Genomic DNA, 25,000 nt, shown 5'->3' with positions numbered 1-25,000 from the left:
TAAGGGCAGGACACTTTACAACTGAAATTAAAATTAAAAAGAACACATTGGACATTATTGTAAAAAAAAAATCATTCTGCAAGAAACTTTAAGTAGCAATCGACATTATATGCTTGACTATTACACTATGAGAAAACAAACTGTACATTTCATTTGTGCTGTCGATTAGCCTTAAAATTTGGCAACTAATTAATTTACGTAGATCCTAGTATCGTTTGTTTACTAAAGTAAATTAGTGACCATTGTCTATCTCTGAACCATCGTGATGAACATCACAAAATCAGGACAATTCATAAGAAACTCACCAACACATGAAATTGTCTTAGCCCTGTCTGTCCACTGTCCATTCGCCTTGCATTGTTTAAATGAAGGACCTTGTAGCTGGTATCCCCGTGGACAAGTGAACGAGCATTTGGTGTTGTATTTCATCTGTGACGTCACACAACTGTTTGGTGATGTTTTGACGAGGCGGTTGACAGTAAAGGCAGGACATTTTACAACTGAAAGTCAAAAGAAATTGAACGTTAACATATAATATATGTAAGCCGAAAAATTCGTCTCGCGGGAGACGATAAATTATTATTAGGCAATTTTCTTGATAATTGGCTATTATCCTATGAAAATTATTACTAGGCCGCTGATGGTAAGAGCTGGGCACCTGACAGCTGAAAATAACAGAAAAGAGAAAAATTATAAACTAAATAAATGATATGACTAAAGGAGTGTTGATTTCAAGAAAAACAGCATATATGGAAGCCGTACCTTCAGAGAGAATATCAGATTGATTTTCATCAATGGGTTCCCGAGTAAATCATCACGTTTTTGTTTCTCTTATTATTTATTATTCCACTGATGTTTGTTTCAATAGCCTAATTGATTGAAATGCTTAATTTTTTTTTTACTTCCCACAATGGCAACACATCAGCATCATTACTAACCGTTACAGCGGATTGTGTTAACTTGTCGGTTCCAGGCTCCTCTTTTCCCGCACTTAGTAGATGAAGGACCGCTGAGTCGATATCCACGGGCACAAGTAAACGAACAAGTTGATCCATAGCCTTGATTGGCCGAGAGGCAAATGGGAAGGAGACACGCGCACACCACTCCCCAGAGAATGAAGCTTTTGGCACTTGGCTGGGAATTAAAAACAAAAGATGTGACTGGCTGAGAAGCAAAAACATAAAAAGTCATGTGATCTTTTTCACTATGTAACATGACCGAGTGGTTAGAATATGCATTAATGTATCATTTTCTTTTGTGTTCACTAGTATGTCTTGAGCAGGGCAGTGTTAAAGAGTTTGCCAAATTCATTAGTAACGGAGAATGTTATAGGAAATAGTTATGTAAAAAGTTGCTTCAAATAGATGAAAGATCCTCGCAGTTACTACGCAACTTAACCAGTTTCGAAAAGAAAGCCTGAAAAAAATTCAGGCTTGAAAGGGATTCGAACCCACGACCTCTGTGATGCCGGTGCAGTGCTCTACCAACTGAGCTATCAAGCCAACTGGGAGCTGGTAAGTTCGTAATATACCCGTGAAAGATGAATAAATAAATGTTTTTGATAGCTCAGTTGGTAGAGCACTGCACCGGCATCGCAACGGTCATGGGTTCGAATCCCGTTCAAGCCTGAATTTTTTTCAAGCTTTCTTTTCGCAACTGCTTAAGTTGCGTAGTAACTGCAAGGATCTTTCTTCAATTTGATCTTTCATCCGCAGTTCAAAATATCTGTTTTAATATATTTTCATTTATGTAAAAAGTTACTGTTGAGAAAAGAATGATTTTCTAGTCATCTAATTTTCTTGTTATTTCACGGCGGCAAAAGGTAATACTATCAATCATGATGTTTTCATTTAGATATTTAAAAGTTGTATCGTGATATTTATGAATAATAAAGACTATTTGTCGGAATTTGAAGCAATACATAATTTTAATTAACTGACTAAAATGTGTTAACCTAATTTTTGCTTAAAATACTGAAGTCAATACATGTCAGTCATCCCATGCCATGAGATTTTATCTACCAATTGTTAATGTTCTCTTACCGTTGGAGTTGGTTTCACAAAGGTAATGAAGAGAAGCGTGACATCGTAAATCATTCCATTTTCCTGAAGGAGGAAACATGTGCACACAGTCCTCATTTCCTCCAGCGTTATTCGGTTCTCCTTTATTCCAATGAGAATAACTAACCCGAGTTCCGTCAACCCATATCCAGCGTGACTTGTCCTTGGAATCCCTGTGCAGACCAATCCATACATCTCGACGCACTTTCTGAACTAGTGCTTGTTGTTCAGATTGTGACTTCACCATAGCAAGCTTTGATCCCAGAGCTTCGCATGAGGTTTTTGCCGCATTCCAGTTCACGGCCCTGGATGAAATCTTGTAGCAAGAACCTTGTATGTGCATCCAATCCTTTGGACATACTGCGACGGTAGATTACATGCACAGCATAAGAGATGAGTTATTTCAATGTTATATTCAGTTAATAAATCGTAACTGTTATGAAGCAAATAATTTGCTTTTAATAATAAGTTTTAAAAATTTTGTTAAGTTCTTTAAACATTCACTCGCTACTTTTATTTATTAATATATGTTTTTTTAGTCTGCTTGGTTTAGTCTTTTGTTACATAACTGACAGAAGTGATAAACGCACCCTTACTTCATGATCAGTTATTTCACGCATGCATTTCAACAAATTTTGGAACCCACGCTATACATTGACTAGATTGTTTTCACGACGGCCATCCTGAGCTTCCAGGTACAAAACAATAGAAATATACCGAGAAAGAGTTGTTGTTGTTGTTCATCGTGGTAAATACAATTTATATCACTGTTCCGGCGAGAAGTTACTCCCTCAGCCGGGTCCGTTGCACCAACGGCCATTATCCGCTTTCAGGAACGAGGTAAAGTTTATTGATCGAGACTCTCACTCTGGTACACCCGTAGGGTTAAGGAAGCTATCCACATAAGACTTCAACCTAATAACATCAACAGGGACAGCGGAATTGAAATTCCAGAAGCGTGGATGCCTACGATCAAGAAACTCAACAGGAGAGTGGTACAACAACAGACCGCTGAGGAACAACTTCTCACCGAAACAGTGAGGATCAAAATGCACCAAACACAGCCGACCATCGTGATATAAATGGTGCCGCATAACCAGAGCGACTCTCCCTAAGAACCTAACATTCAATTTTTATCTAAAATGGATTTCACTGATAACTCTTCTATCAACTTCTCTCGTCAAGTAGGTGACAAATATGAAATACGAACAGCGATATTTAATTTTCTTAAAATTTTCTGATTCGAACTTTTCGCTCCCCAGGCTGTGCTCAAAACTCACCGACTTGCAGCTGTTCGTTCTGGAGAATACAGATAATTCAAAACCTTTTAATTCGCTAGTTAATTATAAATGATGACCATTTACGTTCAGTTATAATATGTTGAATTGACATCATAAGCTTTAATTACTGTAATAAATCTGAGGGCACAAAGTGTATCACTTTAAGCACTTATCGTAACATGCGATTTAGCCCAAGTTCAGAGCAATAAATTGCAAAAGTGGCTCGTAGTCACAGGCTCTTCTACATATCAGTGCCGGAAAAGTTCCACCCATCGTCTGTGAACGTTTGTAAATAAAAAAATTTGGCCGCAATCCAGTTTCTGTTCCACAAGTGAGAAGTGAAAGGTGTGATATTCGACTAACAAGGCCATATTTCCATCAAACATGTCATCAACGAATGTTAGCAACAAACTAAGAAATGAGATAACTATAGCCTTGAAATTTCTCGACGAAGCAAGATTGAAAATTTCTTACCAATTTTGATCGTAATGAAAACGGTGGAAGAGTTTCATTAATACTGTCAGGTAACGAAATAACCGGCCATCACATTAATATTGAAGCAAATTCATTGTCCACTACGTTCTTTTACTTAGCCGCTGACCAGTTCGTTTATTGGCGCAAGCCACTTTAAATTTCTCGGCAAGTGATTAGTTCTGCCAGTTTTTTTTTTTACCAGCAGGCGTTTTCTGACCCTCAACTTGAAAGCTGATTTAAACATTTCAACATTAATTAATTGCACTGAGCTTCTGTTCCCGATATAAATCGAAAAGATTATATGCTGGACTGACAGTCATTCCCCTTTTGCAACCAATCTTCTTCTTCGACAACGTCACCTATATCATCGAGCAAAACAAATTCCTTTAAGTTCAGGAACAGAAAACGCCTGCTGGTCAAATAGCTGACACAGGAACTGACAGTACTGAGCAAGGAGTGTTCGATCCTGCCTGGAAAATCGCTGAGAAATTAAAAGTTGTTTGAGCCAACAAACGAACTGGTCAGCGGCTAAGGAAAAAAGGTGGACAGTGAATTTGTTTTAATGTGATAGACTTATCTCGCTACATGACAGCTTGAATGAATCTCTTCCAGCGTGACGTGGTCTTCGCAATGTGAATAACATCGGTCCAATAACCTACCACTAGTTTCGCAAACGTAATACATTTTATAGGAACATCTAATATCATTCCATTTCCAAGAGTTCGCTGGTGGCCAAAAATGTGCACAATCCTCGTTTCCTCCAGCATTGTTAGGCTCTCCGCTATACCAGTTAGTGTAACTAGCCCGACTTCCGTCAACCCACATCCAGCGTGACTTGTCCTTGGGGTCCCTGTGCAAACCAATCCATGTGTTTCCTGATATTTTAGGGGCAAGGGCTTGTTGTTCCGCTTGCGACTTCACCATTGCAAGCTTCGATCCCATTGCCTCACGGGCAGATTTTGCCGCATTCCAGTTAAAGGTTCCTGTAGATGAGATCTTGTAACAAGAGTCTTGTATGTGCATCCAATTCTTTGGACATACTCCTGCAGTGAAATATTAAGAATATTAGCTAAGGCTTATCCTGGCGGGTTACTAGCCAGGATGATAGCAAATTAGCGGAAAGTAAATGAAAACTGAAATTGGTAGTATCAAGTGCTAATTTTTATATACAAAAACAAAGGAAATGACTAAAACGAACAAAGGAACAAATTAAATGGTTATCCAGCCAATTAACAGCTGAAGAGTTTAACAGATCTGAGAATAGTGGGCAAATCGGCAAAGCCCTCCTCACCTCTCAAAATTTGCAGAATTAGATTTTGCATTTCTGCCTTGAAGATATATATTTTGCGTGTTCGAAAACTTACGGGGATTTTATTCCACAGTTTTGTGCCAAACCTTGCAAGGGAGTTGACTTGTTTATTTAATCTTGACGATTTAACGTAGAAGTGACCGAAAACGAAGATCTTATGCAGTGGGTATGAATATCAGAGGAAAGCGAGTCTAAAATATTAGGTGGAGCAATTTTATTTGAAACATTAAAATAGAAACCGATTTCTAGTAAAGCATGTTAACTGGAATAATTTTAGAAGGAACAAACAGGAGAGCAGCATGTGCCCTAACTGTCAACAACGTACATCAACCGAATAGGACGCTTTTGTAGGACTAAAATTTTATCCAAGTTGCATTAAGCATCTTGTCCCTATGCGGCAATAGCATACGAAAAAAAGCTTTATATATCGTAAGAAGTGCACTGCTGTATAAGCCTATCGCGTTCCAGAAGCACTGTTCGATAACAGCTGACAGACCTGCAGTTCTAACATGTAGGAGAAACTGAATTGCTTGGCCTACTATTTCACCCCTTTCACGAAGGAAGACCACAAGACTGGAGTTTGGCACCTTACAAGGCAGACTTTGTTGTGTGCTGTGGGCTGCTTTGTGACTTTGGCGGCCGTCACCAAATTCGCCAAGCTTTCGTCTTGGTCTGTTTGTACGTCAATTAAAAATAACGCTCGGAATTTCACTGATTCTGTGGTTCCTTGTAGTGTGAAAAGGTTATCTTGGTCCCTTTTTGTTAATCACAACTCGAGGACTGGCATGTAAATGGTTGATGCGTCCAGCTCGGTTTGCAAGATGGAACAGTCTCCGCCCGCGGGATCAATCTCTGAGATTGTAATATCGTCTACATATTTCCAGTACGAGCAGCGCGGGAACGCTAACTTCAGGTCATTTATCATGACGACGAAGAGTACTAGGCAAATTTTCGTCCCTTGTAGAAGCCCGGAGCGAAGCGGAAGCCATTGGGACACGCTTTGTCCAAGTTTGACGCACTGTCGGCGATCTGAGAGGAATCTTCAAATCCATGGAATGATAGAGCGACGCACCCCTAAGTCAATTAGCTTCGTGATGACAATCGTATGATTGATCCTATCGAAGGCCTTGCTGAGATCCAGGAATCCAGCTCTCAAATAGCAACCAGTAGTTTCCAGCTCAGATAGCCATTTATGAATAAGATCGAGTAAACAGTAAGTGGTGGAGGATCTTTTGAGGCTTCCAAATTGGCGAGTGTCAATGTACTCACCAACGTCCTCGATCTTCCAGGAGATTACGAAGTCTTGCAAGAGTTTGGACAAGATAGAGGTAAGGGAGATGGGCCGTTCATCGCCCTCGCATTAGGATTATTTCACCTTCAGGATGGGTGTGATGTTGGAGTCCTTCCCGTAGAGCCGGCACCTCACCAGAAAAGAGGATGCGTTGAAAATCAACGTGAAAGGCTCGTAGGCGGACTCATTTATAATTCGTGGTGGTATATTATCAGACGCCATCGCGTCTGTACACTCAAAATCGTCTTACAAACCTCATGTGAATGCACTATAGGGACTTTCTCTGCAGGTGGTAAGAAAGCTGGAATGCACGAAGTGTTGAGTGGCGGGATATCACGAGCCACAGTTGCAAAGAACTGGTACAAAGAATCTGCAAGTTCACCTTCTGACAGGACAGAACAGTCACGCTCAAGGGAAAACTGTGACGGGTATTAGAGCGTCCCGACATGATGTTCACGTTGTCCAACCACTGCCGCACATCTCGTGTATCGTGAATTTTCACCGCGTAGAAATTCGTCTTCCTCAGTTTGGTCTCAGTCTGGACCTTGCGTTTGTTAAGGCGCCACATTTGATCATCGCCAGAGTGAAATGATGCTGGCGCTGCTTTCTTAGCTGTTTTATACGTGCAGTAGTCCAAGGTTTCTCAGTTGGGTGAAACCTGACCGTTTTGGCCGGAAGGAATGGTCAACTGCAGCGCTGACGTCAGCAGTGAAAGAAGATGCTAGACCGTGTGTAGGGGGATTGGATCCAAGTCCAAGGAACCACTTATTGCGGCCTGTCTTTGATTCCTTTGCGTTGGAGAAGCTTCGCTACATGTCTTTTGGGGGTATATTCTGAGTCTTGAGGCTCTGTAGCGGTTCACGTCTTCGATCGTAGCGCGGAGATGTAAAAATGGATGCAAGGGAACATCGCCTTAAAATACAGAGATAGAGTGCATTGCCTGATTATTCCTGTGTGATACTGGGTTCATGTTCTTGCTCGGGTTTTGCTTTTAGAACTTCCATTTGTTGACGCACTTTTAGACTTTCTATGAAATAGTAAACTTGACTGTTTTCGGTTCCATGCGTGGCGAGCCGTTTTAGTTTGATTGCCATAATTCCTAGTGGTTTATATGTACTCTGTTGTCGTGTTGTTATCTATGGCCGTTGTATCCATTTACCGGGTTTCGAGGAGATTCAAAGTCTGTTTTACAGCTCCTCATGTTTTTCGCTCTTCCTAGCTAAAGCCTGGATGCATTCTTGTGTTGGTCCTGCAAAATTTATGTTCAGCCGTGTCAAGCTAGACAGTTTTACTCGTGGGATCGAGAAATATGTCAATCTTACAACTGATAGCCTATTACATTCAACCATAGGTCGATATCGTCGCGATTTTCTTTTGCAGTGTTTAAGTCCTTGTCGATTACTCGCTGTGTGAGGTTCGCTAATGGTTTGTGACATTGTTTAAGTAGATCCTTGTCTATTTTTAGTGCATACGCTGATTTCTTCGGAGACAGCTACGGTGCTCCTGCTATTCTTGTTACCTTCGCAATTTATACGGAGAGCCAGTGGTGAACAATATTCATTACCGAAGTCCGGGAAAACAAAGAGTTTTCTGATTTGAATTTTCTTTTTTTCTTTCGACTCTTTCGTTTCATCGAAGTCGGAAATATTTTTGTCTTCTGAATGAGTCTTGAACGGGGTTGAACTGATTTCACGCTGGAACAAAAACACTGGCGGAAAGTTCTGGAGGCAAAATGCAGGTCATGGAACGTTGTGGATCGGGAAGGATGGCTTCACCTTTAACGAGGCTGTTGAATAAAGGAATCGTTGCTAGGATCGAAGCTGATATCTATGGATTCTTGGCCACTACGTCTGCTTCATTGAGTGTAGAGAAATGCTGTGGAACTTCCGTATTTCTTAATGCTAAGAGCTTTTCTGTTCACCGGAACTAGCGTTATTTTCCTTTGGAGCGACATGGTTCTCGGAGAAAAAACGGCAATGTGGCAAACGTTCTTCTTAGGATAAGTGCTCAGTTGAATTTCACCTTTGATGTACTTGTCCCATAAACACAATAAAAATGTTTATTGGATGCCCCTCAAATTATACTTTGGAATTTTTTCGAAAAAGTTTCAGTTCTCAGTGGAATTCATTAACGAAGACACGTTATAATAATAATTGTCTTTACTCCCGAACTTGGGCAACTTCCGTGTTTACGCTCCAAGAGGTTCAAGTCTGGCGTAGCACTCCAACGCAAATTTAGGCTAACGTCAAAGGCTGTCCTCCAACCAGCTGATCCCGTTGACTAAACATTCTCCACTCAGATCACTGCGACGATCGATTATATTTCCCACTCAAAACACTGAAAGACAGACCCTGGACCGTCTGGGGTAGACAGGCGGGAATAAGCACTCAAATCGGGTAACCAGCTCAACGCCACTCTCTTCGCTTCCAGTTATCTGCGGGCTCTGCAACCACTTGTTCCAACGAACTCACACGCGCCTCGACTTCAAACATAGCTCTTTATTCTCTTGAGTCACGAATCGCCGGATGCACAGTAAGATGAAAAAACGCACTAACAATTACAAAAGCGCTCGTTTTATGGTAATGGTTGTTCGACAACATCATTTTGGGTTGCAGCCGAATAAATTCTATTTGATAAATTATAAAAAAAAAAACTAGGAAATTCTTCATGAACCTAATTAACGATTTGAAATTACGTTTCCTCGGCCTAAGAAGCTAACTGAGAGACAACTTAACTCTAAAGCAGTTGTACTAAGGTAAGTTGTACTTGAAACAAGCCAGGCTACGTTTACTCGCTATTTTGTTATCAGTCGCCTTCCGTGTAGACACAATTAACTGGAATGTTAAGTATTGTTCATTCAGGCAAAGCTTACGTTTTGTTTATAAGTGCATCCTTAAAGGAATTTTATTTCATTGAAAATATTTTTTTTAAAGTTTTTTTTAAAACAACCAAATATTGGAAATTACTCCGCGACAAATTCATTACCAAATTAAGGCGGTCGAGTGTGGTCCACATAGGTAAACAAACAAATCAGCCTACCTTGAGAACTGCCTCGTAGCGCAAACAGCGAAAATCCAACCAGAAATATTAGTAGAAAAAAATCACGAGCCATGAACACGACACCCGGCAAAAATACTCAATAAAAGGCTTTTAACTGCCAATCGTAAACAACAAAGAGATTTGCCAGAAAATGCGGAATAGCGGATGGAAATGTTTCTTTATTTTTACGAAGACTATTTGATATTCTATAACCGGTTTTATCTCGTATGTCTTTACTGCACTTCCCGTTCATTTGTGTCACGTGATATCAATACTGGATGATTGTTTGCACTGTCGGTTTAAAGTAAAATTTTAATATTTCAGTTTTTGTCTGTGCTCACGACAGGCCATGTTTATTATAGTAGGCTAATGTTTTATGTTTCGCTGCAATGATTTTAAACTAGTTAGCAATCATCAAATATAAAAGGAGACGAGTACAAATTCAGCTATCGTGAGATCACCTCCTCTGATCACGTCAATTTGATTTATTTCGGTACGGCCTACCGTAACGTTTAAATTGCGACTAATCCCGCTTCGTCGAACATTGAAAGAAACCGAAAAGGAGAAAGAGAAGGGAATTCAGCGTTGGCTTAGTAATCGTCTTGGGACCATTGTGTTTCCGTCTTTAGTTTAGTTAATGCCATTATTAAATTCAATTTCTTACCCCGACAATTGCATCTCAAATTTATTGTTGCGCAAACTGATTAAATTGTGGATGTGGTACATAGAACTATTATCAAGTAAAGCATTCAAGTAAAAAACACCCTACAGAGTTAAAGGGGCCCACAGATGGAGCTTAACCGTAAGCGTACTGTTTAAGTTAAGTGATTCTGACTAAAACGTGGTTGTATACATCGAAATTCACGAACCGTAACATACTGATGATTATAAGCCGTACTTTTATCATCCTCCTAAATACTCTCCTCTCTCTCTCTCTCTCTCTCTCTCCCTCTCTCTGGTCAGTCGCCGATCGGCCGGTGTATTTTTTTTTCCTCGAGATTCACTCATTTATACAATTGTCACTGATGAAAAACGTAAATAACAAGTAAGTAAGAAATTTTTTTCACCTTGGTAAATAAATAGTACACATAGTACCAGTTGGACCGAGCTAAAATTACATATTTACAATAAAAAAAGAGAAATTATATAACAAAAAAAATACTTATATTCGTAAGTATAGACAAATTAAAGTAACGTAAACTGAACAACCTGTCGGCAACGATAACATCCTGAGCAAAGCGTCGAAGCAGCAATAAAGCAGAAGTTGCTTGTTAAACCCATGCATGGGTGTTTATGTTTGCCAAAGACTTGACAAATTTAACTTGAGGCCCCAGGGTGCGATTTCAGTGACAAAACGGAACTCAACTTTGAAATTTTAAACATATCTGTCCATAAGCTTTCCCGCGGGCTTTGGAGATGAATATATGAATGAAAACTTCAAATTAAACATTATTGCCACTTGTTACCAAAACTGCGCTTCTGAAATTTGATTGGGAAAAATGTTTTGCCCAGTATCTTCAGTTCATCTCTGAAATAACTTTGTACAGAATTATTTGTCATCGAATTCCCATGCAAACACCGTATTTTATGCCACTGCTGTCAAAATTAATAATTGGCTGCCAATTCACGTGAAACGGCCTATTAGGCTGACGGCTGTTAGAGCGTCCTGACATGATGTTCACGGTGTTCTACCACTACCCCACATCGTTCTTTCGTGTATTGTGAACTTTCACCGCGTAGAAATTCCTCTTCCTCAGTTTGGTCTCAGTCTGGACCTTGCGTCTGTTAAGGCGCCACATTTGGCCATCGCCAGAGTGCAATGATGCTGGCGCTGATTTCTTAGCTGTTTTAAACGTGCAGTAGTCCAAGGTGTGTCCGGTTGGATGAAACCGGACCGTTTTGCCCGGAAAGAAATGGTCAATTGCAGCGCTGACGTCAGCAGTGAAAGAAGATGCTACATCGCCATGTGTAGGGGGTCCAAGGAACCACTTATTGCGGCCTGTCTTTGATTCCTTCGCGTTGAAGAAGCTTCGCTAAATGTCCTTTGGGGGTATATTCTGAGTCTTGAGGCTCTTTAGCGGTTCATGTCTTTTGATCGTGGCGAGGAGATGTAAAAATGGATGCAAAGGAATATCGCCTTAAAAAACAGAGATAGAGTGCATTGCCTGATTATTCCTGTGTGATACTGGGTTCGTGTTCTTGCTCGGGTTTTGCTCTTAGAACTTCCATTTGTTGTCGCACTTTTAGACTTTCTATGAAATAGTAAACTTGAGTGTTCTCGGTTCCATGCGTGGTGAGCCGTTTTAGTTTGATTACCATAATCTCCCATTTTTTATATGTACTCTGTTGTCGTGTTGTTATCTATGGCCGTTGTATCCATTTACGGTTTCGAGGAGATTTTAAGTCTCTTTTACAGTTCCTCATGTGTTTCTCACTTTCTAGCTAAAGCCTGGATGCATTCTTGTGTTGGTCCTGCAAAATTTATGTTCAGCCGTGTCAAGCTAGGCTGTTTTATTCGTGGGAGCGAGAAATATGTCAATCTTACAACTGATAGCCCATTGCATTCAACCATTGGTCGATATCGTCGCGATTTTCTTTTCCACAGTTTTAAGTTCTTGTCGATTACTTGCTGTGTGAGGTTCGCTAATGGTTTGTGGCATCGTTGAAGTAGTTCCTTGTCTATTTTTAGTGCATACGCTGATTTCTTCGGAGACAGCTACGGTCCTCCTGCTATTCTTGTTACCTTCGCAATTTATACGAGGAGCTAGTGGTGAACAATATTCATTACGGAAGTCTCCGGGAAAACAAAGAGTTTTCTGATTTGAATTTTCTTTTTTTCTTTCGACTCTTTCGTTTCATCGAAGTCGGAAATATTTTGTCTTCTAGGGAGTCTTTAACGGGGTTGAACTGATTTGACGCTGGAAAAAAGTACTGGAGGAAAATTGTGGAGGCAAAATTCAGGTCATGGAGCGTTGTGGATGTGGAAGGATGGCTTCACCTTTAACGATTCGGAATCGCTGCTAGGATCGAAGCTGACATCTATGGATTCTTGGCCACTACATCTGCTTCATTGAGTGTAGAGAAATGCTGTGGAACTTCCGTTTTTCCTAGTGTTAAGAGCTTTCCTGTTCACCGGAACTAGCGTTATTTTCCTTTGGAGCGACATGGTTCTCGGAGAAAAAACGGCAATGTGGCAAACGTTCTTCTTAGGATAAGTTCTCAGATGACTTTCACCTTTGATGTACTGGTCCCATAAACACGAGAAATGTTTATCGGATGCCCCTCAAATTATACTTTGGAATTTTTTCGAAAAAGTTTCAGTTCTCAGCGGAATTCATTAACGAAGAGACGTTATAATAATAATTGTCTTTACTCCCGAACTTGGGCAACTTCCGTGTTTACGCTCCAAGACTTCAAGTCTGGCGTAGCACTCCAACGCAAATTTAAGCTAACGTCAAAGGCTGTCCTCCAACCAGCTGACCCTGTTGACTAAGCATTCTCCACTCAGATCACTGCGACGATCGATTATATTTCCCACTCAAAACACTGGAAGACAGACCGTGGACCGTCTGGGGTAGACAGGCGGGAATAAGCACTCAAATCGGGAAACCAGCTCAACGTGACTCTCTTCGCTTGCCGTTATCTGCGGGCTCTGCAATCACTTGTTGCAACAAACTCACAAGGGCCTCGACTTCAAACATAACTCTTTATTCTCAGCTTGAGACACGAATCCCGAATGTGCAGTAAGGTTAAAAAACGGATTAACTTACAAGAGCGCTCCTTTTATGGTAATAGTTGTTCGATTATATTATTTTGGGTTGCAGCCGAATAAATGCTTTTAGATAACTTATGAAAAAAATCAGTACAGTCTTGAAGAACTTAGTCAGTGCGATGGGAAATTACAAAATTTCCTTGGCCTAGGAAGCTGACCAGAGACGACTTAATTCTAAAGCAGGTGTACTAAGGTAAGTTGTACTTGAAACAAGGCCACGTTTACTTGCGATTTGACATTAGTCACCTTCAGTGTAGACACAATTAACTGGGGTTGTAAGTATTGTTCATTCAGGCGTAGCTTACGTTTTGTTTACAAGTGCATCCTCAAAGGAACTTTATTTCACGCATTGAAAGTAATTTTTATAAAGGATTTAATTTACTCCGTGACAAATTTATTATCAAATCATGGCGGTCGAGTGGTCCAATTACACATAGGTATACAAACAAATCAACCTACCTTGAGAACTGCCTCGTAACGCAAACAGCGAAAATCCAACCAGAAATATTAGTAGAAAGTAATCACGAGCCATGAACACGACACCGGCAAAAATACTCAATAAAAGGCTTTTAACTGCCAATCGTAAACAGCAAAGAGATTTGCCAGAAAATGCGGAATAGCGGATGGAAGTGTTTCTTTATTTTAACGATGACTATTTGAGATTCTATAACGGGTTTTATCTCGTATGTCTTTACTGCACTTCCCGTTCATTTGTGTCACGTGGTATCAATACTGGGTGATTGTTTATACTGACCCGAAGTGTCGGTTTAAAGTAAAACTAAATATTTCATTTTTTGTCTCTGCTCACGACAGTCCATGTTTATTATAGTAGGCTAATGTTTTATGTTTCACCGCAAAATGATTTTAAACTAGTCAGTAGTCATCAAATATAAAAGGAGTACAAATTCAGCTATCGTGAGACCATCTCCTCTAATCACGTCAATTTGATTTATTTCGGCACGGCCTACCATAACGTTTATTACGACTAATCCCGCTTACATCGTTCTTCGTCGAACATTGAAAGAAACCGAAAAGTAGAAAGAGAAGGGAATTAAACGTTGGCTTAGTAATCGTCTTGGGACCATTGTTTTTCCGTCTTTAGTTTAATTAATGCTATTATTAAATTCAATTTCATACCCCGACAATTGCATCTCAAATTTATTATTGCGCAAGCTGATTAATAAATTTATCGTGGATGTGGTACATAGAACTATTATCAAGTAAAGCATTCAAGTAAAAACGCCCTACAGAGACTAAGTTGTACTTTGAGTTTAAGGGGCCCACAGATGGAGCTTAACCGTACCGTAAGCGTACTGTTTAAGTGAAGTGACCCTGACTAAAACGTGGTTGTATACATCGAAATTCACGAACCGTAACATACTGATGATTATAAGCCGGATCGTCTTCCTAAATACTCTCCTCTCTCGCTCTATGGTCATTCGCCGATCGGCCGGTATATTTTTCTCCTCGAGATTCACTCTTTTATACACTTGTCACTGATGAAAAACGTAAATAAGAAGAAGGTAAGAAATTTATTTCACCTCGGTAAATAAATAGTACACAGGGTACTAGTTGGACCGAGCTAAAAATACATATTTACAATAAAAAAAGAGTATTATAGAAAAAAATACTTATATTCGTAAGTATAGACAAATTAATGTAACGTAAACTAAACAACCGGTCGACAACGATAACATCAAGCTAAGCGTCGAAGCAGCAATAAAGCAGAAGTTGCTTGTTAAACCCGTGTATGTGTGTTTATGTTTGCCAAAGACTTGACAAATTTAACTTGAGGCCGCAGGGTGCAATTCGAGTGACAAAACGGAACTCAACTTTGAAATTTTAAACATATCTGTCCATAAACTTTCCCCGCGGGCTTTGGAGATGAATATATGAATGGAAACTTCAAATTAAACATTATTGCCACTTGTTACCAAAACTACTCTTCTAAAATTTGATTGGGAAAAATGTTTTGCCCAGTATCTTCAGTTCATCTCTGAAATCCCTTTGTACAGAATTATTACACCGTATTTTATGCCACTGCTGTCAAAATTAATAATTGGCTGCCAATTTACGTGAAACGGCCTCTTAGGCTGACGACTGTTAGAGCGTCCCGACATGATCTTCACGGAGTTTACCACTACGGCATATCGTCGTTTCGTGTATTCTGAACTTTCGCCACGTAGAAAATCCTCTTCCTCAGTTTGGTCTCAGTCTGGACCTTGCGTCTGTTAAGGCGCCACATTTGATCATCGCCAGAGTGAAGTGATGCTGGCGCTGCTTTCTTAGCTGTTTTATATGTGCAGTAGTCCAAGGTTTGTCAGTTGGATGAAACCGGACCGTTTTGGCCGGAAAGAAATGCTCAATTGCAGTGCTGACGTCAGCAGTGAAAGAAAATGCTACATCGTGTGTAGGGGGATTGGATCCAAGTCCAAGGAAACACTCATTGCGGCCTGTCTTTGATTCCTTTGCGTTGGAGAAGCTTCGCTACATGTCTTTTGGGGGTATATTCTGAGTCTTGAGTCTCTTTAGCGGTTCATGTCTTTGATCGTGGCGAGGAGATGTAAAATGGATGCAAAGGAATGTCGCCTTAAAAAACAGAGGTAGAGTGCATTGCCTGATTATTCCTGTATGATACTGGGTTCGTGTTCTTGCTCGGGTTTTGCTCTTAGAACTTCCATTTGTTGTCGCACTTTTAGACTTGCTATGAAAAAGTAAACTTGAGTTTTCTCAATTCTATGCGTGGTGAGCCGTTTTAGTTTGATTACCATAATCTCCCAGTGGTATATATGTACTCTGTTGTCGTGTTGTTATCTATGGCCGTTGTATCCATTTATGGTTTCGAGGAGATTTTAAGTCTCTTTTACAGCTCCTCCTGTGTTTCGCTCTTCTTAGCTAAAGCCTGGATGCATTCTTGTGTTGGTCCTGCCAAATTTATGTTCAGCCGTGTCAAGCCAGGCTGTTTTACTCGTGGGATCTAGAAATATGTCAATCTTACGACTGATAGCCCATGACATTCAACCATTGGTCGATATCATCGCTATTTTCTTTTGCAGTGTTTAAGTCCTTGTCGATTACTCGCTGTGTGAGGTTCGCTAATGGTTTGTGGCATCGTTGAAGTAGTTCCTTGTCTATTTTTAGTGCATACGCTGATTTCTTCGGAGACAGCTACGGTGCTCCTGCTATTCTTGTTACCTTGGCAATTTATACGGAGAGCCAGTGGTGAACAATATTCATTACCGACGTCCGGAAAAACAAAGAGTTTTCTGATTTGAATTTACTTTTTTGGTTTCGACTCTTTCGTTTCATCGAAATCGGAAAAATTTTGTCTTCTAGGGAGTCCTGAACGGGGTTGAACTGATTTGACGCTGGAACAAAAACACTGGAGGAAAACTGTGGAAGCAAAACTCACTACAGTATGATGACATTGCATCAGAGGTGAGTTATTTATATAATCATTCTTTTTTCTTAATCTGCTTGCATGGTTTAGTCTTTTGTTACAGTCTCTTTAGTTGAGTGACTGACAGAGGTGATAAACGTACGCGTCCTTTTACTTATTTCGCTCATGCATGTCAGCATATTTTGGAACCAACACTATAGATTGACAAGGTTGTTTTCACGACGGCCACCCTCAGCTTGGAGGTACAAAACAATAAAAGATATATTTACCAGATATTTGCATGAAAATGAAATTTATTTCCGAAAGGAAAATCCTTCTGTTGCCGCTCCTCCAATATGCACAAATAAACAAATAGATCAATTATTACTAGAACGTTTTCATGCTAAAATCTGTACTTGTTTCTAAAATATGTAAATACATGATTCTCCACTCCAGTTGATGAACTTAATCATTTTGCGTACAGAATATTTCAGCTTTGCGGTTTTGTCAGTGATCTAAATTGACGTGCTTTGGCTGTCAAAATATACTTAATTGGAAATATTGCGGTTCATGAAAGGTTAAGAGTGAATTTTTGGTCTAAAAACGGGCGCTTTTTGTTCAAATATCTCGATACATTCACAATGGCTTCCCGGAAATTGATGTTCGGTAAATCAAGGATAACGTTTTTTGAAGCCTTCCAAATTGCAAGACTTTGGCAACAGGGCATTTCTATTTAATTTAGCTGTTCAGAGATACTGTAGAGTCATGCTAGGCAAGGCAAACCCAGTAACTCCACCAAGTACATCTCAATCTTCCTCTCGAAAGTAGTGTGCCACAAATGCGTCTTTCTCGCAAAATAAACTCCAGGGAGAGGTGGGTCGGTGATATAGAAGCAAAAAGCTAGGACTGGAACCGAGGTTACATTATTGCCACAGTTTTAAAAGAATTTTGAAAACAAATATGGCGACCGCGAATTTGTATTTCTTAAAGACGTAATACCTAAAATATTTCTGTTTCATTATTTAATGAGCAATTTCTCTAGGTTTTAAAGTGCGACTCAGTGAATTATTGAATATTTTGGATGATAAGTGCAGATGTCAATATTTTTATGATGCACAATTTGATCATGATGGCCGCTTGGTCAAAATATACTCAAACAACAGGACATGCAGTTCCTTAATTCAATTAGCTTACCTTGAGAACAAACTCTAAGCGTAAACAAGGAAAATCCAGCCAGAAATATCAATAGCCAGTGATAATAAGCCATCGACACCGAAACACTCAAAGTAATGTAATCTGCAAACGTTATGATAGCATCCACAGAAATAAACCAAAATGAATAGAAGTTTTCTTTCTTCTGAATAAGAATGTCTCTTTCCAAACTTTGTTTACATACCCTAACAAGTTTTATCCCATCCTCGGTAAACATTACTGAAACCCTGATACAATACTTCCGGTTCATCTGTATCACGTGGCATCCATCACAACGTGATTTTTCCAAACTTGAGCATTGTTCTCCAAAGCACACCAAATTAAGATTAAATTTCCTCTTTCATGCTCCGTCAATGATTTTAACTAATTTCCGTATTGCAAGGGAGTATTCTTTTAATACATGGCAATTTTGAATGGAAACTTTTTTCATGCACATTTGAACCGATCTTGTACGTACAGTAAGCCCTTTCCCTTCCGTACAGTAACTTACAACCGGTGACTCACAACTCGAAAACCCCTTGAATAATCGTGTACAGAGCATGGTTTCCATTGGGATAACTGTTAAGAAATGCACAGTTATTTGCTTCTAAGGCTTCCTTAAACTCGCTTTCATTTGATGCTGTAGAAAAAAATAACAATTCAAACACGTGTACTTTTGTATCTCGAACTGCTGATAGCCGCCAGTCAAAAGCAACTGCAATTTTCCAAGTGTATTAAAGAGCATAGTCAATACTGTATATTCAGCGTTACACACCGGTCGCCAGGAACGGCCTTCGAATGGAATCCTCACACGAATCTTAATCCATGGTGATAACAACGTTGTCGCGGCAGGCACGCGAGTGCAGATCAAAATGAAAACGGAAGTTATGAAAATTCACTAAGTCGGCTGTTTAATTTGTTTTTATTATGTTATACAAGGTAGCTCTCACTTTTGTCGTACTGCATTTAGGATCTTTTAGGGTGAGGGGGGCTGTTACACTAAAAATATTAAAAACAGCTTTTCCTTGTTCCTAAAACTAGAGAATATCCCTAAAACTGACTTAATTATTTATTGCCACAATAATGTTCTTTGCTGGCCTCAGGGATGACCATTCATGTTCACATGAAACCTACTACGCACTATGTTTATGTATAAACATGGTGGTTCTGACTTTTTAAGGTGTTTGAGTTAAATCCTAAAGTGACGCCACTAGAATAAAATGCAATATTCACTTGCACTCGCTGTCGCCTCCTTTTAGTGAGATTTGCCAAAATTATAAACTAAGATGAAAAGGTAGGTCTCAAGCTTTTTTCTATCTACATTTTACATTTACATTTTAGCATTTTTTCTATTTACTTAAACCTGTGGCAATTCTAACATCTATAATCGCTGAATGATTTTGTTGAATACGCTCAGCTTTGGAGTTGAAGAAAAGTTTGCCCCTTGATATTTAGGTAAGCCACTAACGAATTCATCATCGATATTTCATCGCAGTTTTTTCAGAACTTTGGCTTGCCAAATATGATTGTCAGTCGAAAATCATGAAAACCACTCAAACAGAAAAACATGATTGAAACAACTTATCTGTTGAGGTTATAGGATTTCCAATATTTGACCGTTAAGAACTTTGCATGAAAGTCCCTCCCTAAGTCAGACATTACGTTAAATTTGAGTGGAACAAGGTGTTGATACAATTCTCTACTCAAGAAACTACGGGGAGACTGGTACGAGGAAGGGCTAATTGATCGTTTGCGTAGATGGATGGATATTGAAACGATAAATAAGTACGTCAATTTCCCAGCAGTCAGTTGCATAGAAATTATTCTTTTAGGTGAAAACTTAAGAGCCACGCTACCCCCAACAAAGTGCTGGAAATGCATTTATTTGTCTGTGCGACACAAACAATCTCACAATCCCTCACGCGTACCAGCCTTGTCACAGTTTCTGGAGTGGGGAATTAGTTTTATAGCGAGGCATACATTGCTTAGTAATTCTTTCTTAATAAAATGAATATCTCAAGCTCAAGTTGTCTATAATTGTGTCAAGTCCGGTTTTTGTTAGTGAATTAGTTTTCACTCTTGATCATCAGTGGCAAGCACAGTATACCCGTCAGGCTTGCCTTGTGATTTCTTGACCATCATCAACGCTGTTCCCGCCAAACAAGCAACACAGATTACAAACAGAGCAATCATAAGAGCAGCACTGGAACCTAAATGGAAAGAACTTTAGTTAATAAATTCCTAATAGAAAAGTTGCTTGCTGTTGAAGATTTAAAACTTAGAATTTGGCAATGGGCATTTAAAGATCTGAAATTGATTTACCGGACGGAAAATACGGCATTCCGGGTAGTTAATATGATTAACAATGGGAGAAGAAATTTGAACGTCTGTTTTATTTCCCATAACAATAAGCTTTTAAAGGTTAAGGGAAGCCGAAGTTTATAATTTCAGTAAGTAGCATTTTGAATCTTTTATTATTCAAACTTAATACACTTAAAAGTGTTAGTACAAAACACTGACAGAGCTTACCAGCTACAATTACTCTATGACTGGGTTTGCGCACGTACGTACTTATTTCTCAGGAAATGGAATGTTTCAAGTCTCAACTTAAATTGACCAATCACAGACAATCAGTCTAAATTTAGAAACTTTATCATTGATTCAATTACGTAACCTTGGTAAACCTGCTGAAAAAGGACATCCCATAAAACATGATAAAATGTAAAAACACTTGGAAAACTCACTTTTGTTGTTTAAAATGCTACTTTTATTCACTCACCGCTCTTGTCCACAGTACTGTCACTCTTTTCCTCTCGCTTCCCACGTGCAAGGTGGAGTGGGCCCTGGGCCAAAGAGTACACGTCATTACCCATGTGATCGTTCACCTCACGTTTTCCTCGGCCACTTGATGGACATTTTTTAGCGCACTTGGAGCCTGGGTCAGTTGCATTGCATACAATCACGTGACAGTGAACAAACACGAATGGATGATCAGCAATGAACTTGAAGGCTTCAAAACTAAACCGCTTTGCACTGACTGGAGAACCGGAATGGTACCTCACTGTGACGTCACTCGGGCATCTAAGACAAAAAAAACCTTAATGTCATACTTGTATCTCTTCCACAGTTACTAAAAATGCAATGTTTGGCTGGTAAGATAAGATAATTGGCTGCTGATGCTATAGAAAGAACAATTTGGGAACATTTTTATATGTGACCCTGTCCTCAATTACGATGTAGCAGGTGATGAATATGGGGTAACCTTTGCTTTCATCTTGTAGCTGCTGGATTATCCAAGGATGGTACGCTACCACAGCAAATGATCAGCCTTGACATTTATTTAGCTTTACTATTTAGTTTGCTACCGAGTAATGACAAAACATCAAGACGGATATCAGGCCTTGAAAAACAAGATTTAATCGACGAATGAATTCACACAAGAGACTATGAGGTAAGAGAGCGAATCCCCCATACATGCCCCTCTTCCTACGAAAATTTTGCGTTGCTATTTTAATGTCGACATCTTATTGGTCAGTCAGAGTGACGTCATTTAATTTTACACTCAATGCCGGATTATAATTTCCCAAAATAGCATGGCGCAAATTAAAAAAAGATTGAAAATAATTATCATGGGGCACAGGGATTCGCTCTCTTACCTCATAGTCTCTTGATTCACAACAACTTGTTCATACAAAGGAGGTGTCGGGAAATGCGTTCTATAAAGAAGTTTTTTATGATAATGTATTTGCAACTGTATGGAAATTATTAGCTGTTGTCAGTGAGCAGTACGTTTTGAAGTCTGCCTTATAATAAACGGCATTTTAGCAGTCGGTTTCCCTCACCCTTTTGCAATGAACTCGTACTTCAAAGCACTCTTCCGATCCTGCGTGGGTGTGGCAAAACATCGATCAGCAATTATTGACAGCTGCTTGTCACTTGATGTCACCGACACTTCAAAGAACAAAAGTTTGCGTAGCACCACAGCAACAGGGAAATCACTCTTCGTGTAAGGACTCACGAATCTCTTGTCGGGAAACATGTTCAGGGAGAGTGTAAAGTTTCCTTTGCCTTCATCGTTAAACACGAGTTTTCTGTTATTTGGTTTCCAGCCAACTGATGACACCACGCCATATTTGGAGTAGTAACAGCTGAACTGAATTTCTATTTCACGCACGCGCGTTATGACATCTATAGCAGCCACAGGGATTTCCAAAACTGCGTTAGAGTAGACGATGGTTGTGGGTGTGTTTCTGCTAGTTGTCTTACAGCCAGTCAGCGGCGTTGTGAGGGAGAAGTATGCGTTTGTTTCTGTAGCTTTGCATGTGGTGTCCAGGAGTCGAAGATGCTCACGGTCAATACCACGGAGGAGAGACTTAGGAATAGTAATGGTCATATTATTGCTGTTGCACTGAACATCGACACCTGGAGCTAAAAAGGAAAAAAAGCCTTATTTATTATATGGCTAAGACTAGTGACCGATATAACGCGTCAATACGGCAAGGCCTCAGTTTGAGATTTTCTCGTAACGATCTCACTCTCGGTTATCAAGTAGTTAGTAATGGGACTGCTTTGATTAGAATAAGGTGATTTAATGAAGAGAATCTATGAAAAAACAACTCTAACAAGAAAAAGGCCGTACGTAAATGATACCACATAAAGAAAAACGCAAGACAGATACAAAGATAGTTAAAATTAATGCACATGATTCGTTGAAAACCGACAAAGATAGCAAGATTTACTGTGACTGCAAAAGGATTGAAAAATCCCGCAAACTTGTTTTCTTATTAAAATGGTGTTGCTATTATTATAAGATCGATGTTTACCTTGACATGTCCTGTTGTCTGATGATAAGTTCAGTTCCGGGTCTGGACATTCACATTTAAAGCCCCCAGCGGTATTCACACAATTGTGACTGCAGCCGCCATTCTTTGTCACAGAACACTCGTTAATGTCTGCAAACAATCGATCTATAATTTCAAGTTAATCCGTTCCTCTCCTTGTTTGTCTTATGTCAAGAAGGTGAGTTTGAATACAAACATTTTAAGACAATTAAATCAGTTAACAGAAGACTCACCAACACATGAAACTGTCTTAGCCCTGTCTGTCCACTGCCCATTCGTCCTGCATTGTTTAAATGAGGGACCTTGTTGCTGGTATCCCTGTGGACATGTGAACGAGCATTTGGTGTTGAATGTCATCTGTGACGTCACACAACTCTTTGGTGATGTTTTGACGAGGCGGTTGACAGTAAGGGTAGGGCACTTTACAACTGAAATTTAAAGTTAATTGAACGTTAACATATAATATATGTAAGCCGAAAAATTCGTCCCGTGGGAAACAATAAGTCATTGCTGGGCAACTTGATCGATGATTGACTAATATGCTATAAAAGCAGTGTAAATTAATCATTACTAGGCGGCTGATGATAAGAGCTTGACACTCTATACCTGGAAATAACAGTAAGAGCACAATTATAAAGGAAAAACAATATGAATAAAAGAGTGTTGCTTTCAAGAAAGAAAGCAAATGGCAGCTGTTACTGAAACAAAATATCAAAATGTTTCTCTCCATTGGGTTTCCATGTAAACCATCATTTTTTTGTTTTTTCTGTCATTATATATTATTTCACTAATCTTTGTTTCAGTAGACTGATTGATTGGAATCGTGTGTTTTTTGCTTTTGATTTTTTTTCCCTTTTTTAAGTATCTTTCTTACAATGGCAACAGATCAGCATCGTTACTAACTATTACAGCGGATTGTGTTAAATTGTCGGTTCCAGACTCCTCTTTTCCCGCACTTAGTAGATGATGGACCACTGAGTCGGTATCCACGGGCACAAGAAAACGAACAAGTTGATCCATAGCCTTGATTGGACGAGAGGCAATGGGAAGGAGACACTCGTACACCACTCCCCAAAGAATGAAGCTTTTGGCAATAATTAGCTGGCAATGAAAAACAAAATATATGACTGGAGAGCGGTAAAAAAATAAAAAAATGCAAAGCGCTCTTTTTGACATTCAGCATCTCAGTTAAGGATTTTTTTCTAAGTGTCATGTTACCTGAAAATACATTAATGTATGTTTTGTTTTGTGCTGACTAGTATCTCTTGAGCTGGGCAGGCTTGTAGAGTAATTCAAATTCAAATTAAAGGAGTATGTGATAGCAAAGAGTTATTTGGAAAGCTTGATTTTCTAGTAGTAATCTAATTTCTAACCACCTCCTAGTGGCAAAAAATAATCATATTGTTTTTCATTAAGTGACAAAAAGGCTGTACGCCTATGTTTTTGAATAAAAACTGTTTGTTGGTCAGTTTGAAGGAAAGTATGTATATGACTAGCCTGTCAGCCTGTCTTCTGTTGAAAATACGCAGGTCATGTTAGTCATCGCAAGTGATATATTTTTTTTTTTTTTTGGAGCAAATTTTAATGTCAGCCCTTACCGTTGGTTTCACAAAGGTAATGAAGAGAAACGTGGCATGGTGCATCATTCCACTTTCCTGAAGGAGGAAACATGTACCCACATCCCTCATTTCCTCCAGCGTTATTCGGTTCTCCTCTATCCCAGTGAGAATAACTGACCCGAGTTCCATCAACCCATATCCAGCGTGACTTGTCCCTGGGATCCCTGTGCAGCCCAATCCATACTCCTCGACGCACTTTCTGAACTAGTGCTTGTTGTTCAGATTGTGACTTCACCATGGCAAACTTAGATCCCAGAGCCTCGCAGCCAGATTTTGCCGTATTCCAGTTTCCAGCTCTGGATGAAGTCTTGTAGCAAGAACCTTGTATGTGTATCCAATTCTTTGGACATACTCCTACAGTATATGATATAGCATCAGACGTTTGTTATTTCAATGTTTCATTCAGTTAATCAATCGTAACTTATGAAACAAATAATTTGCTTTTAATAGTACAAGTCTAAACAATTAATTCACTCGGAACTTGTTATTTATAGGTGGATTGCATTGCCGCCATGTTGCTGGACAAAACAAAAGAAAATTTACTCACATAGTTTCCATAAAAATGGACGTCAACTGGTCTTAACTCTTAGAGGAGAAAAGTCTTATTGTTCCCACCAAAATGGCCACCATGGCACCATGACGTCACATGCAACCCTCCAATCAATTAGTCTTATTCTTTTTTGTTTTGTTGTTGTTGTTGTTGTTGTTTTTAGTCTGCTTTGATAAGTCTTTTGGTACAATCTCT

The 25,000-nt window shown here is 39.5% G+C and overlaps 1 protein-coding gene across 4 annotated transcripts in view; it reads right to left on the bottom strand.

The window, feature by feature from the left end:
• Positions 1-25,000, bottom strand: part of LOC146473961 (E-selectin-like) — a 109,234-nt gene that overhangs the window by 6,409 nt on the left and 77,825 nt on the right. The window contains exons 2-7 of one of the 4 annotated variants that reach the window (XM_085118011.1): positions 24,235-24,609; positions 23,540-23,737; positions 22,619-22,747; positions 21,638-22,223; positions 20,575-20,876; positions 19,741-20,005 (exon numbers count right to left, since the gene is read on the bottom strand). In XM_085118011.1, coding sequence (XP_084974137.1) covers positions 19,869-20,005; positions 20,575-20,876; positions 21,638-22,223; positions 22,619-22,747; positions 23,540-23,737; positions 24,235-24,609 — 1,727 coding nt within the window. In that variant the 3' untranslated portion in view covers positions 19,741-19,868. Of the gene's footprint in view, positions 22-305; positions 501-938; positions 1,135-2,042; positions 2,392-19,740; positions 20,006-20,574; positions 20,877-21,637; positions 22,224-22,618; positions 22,748-22,869; positions 23,065-23,539; positions 23,738-24,234; positions 24,610-25,000 lie in introns of those variants that run through there. The other 3 variants (XM_085118007.1, XM_085118008.1, XM_085118009.1) reach the window with 3 other exon arrangements.

Source organism: Pavona decussata, unplaced genomic scaffold (assembly GCF_977016875.1).
Source record: "Pavona decussata unplaced genomic scaffold, jaPavDecu1.1 SCAFFOLD_92, whole genome shotgun sequence".
Classification (NCBI taxonomy): Eukaryota; Metazoa; Cnidaria; class Anthozoa; order Scleractinia; family Agariciidae; genus Pavona; species Pavona decussata.
Note: the sequence above shows the minus strand (reverse complement) of the source record. Positions and strands in the feature narration are given on the sequence as shown.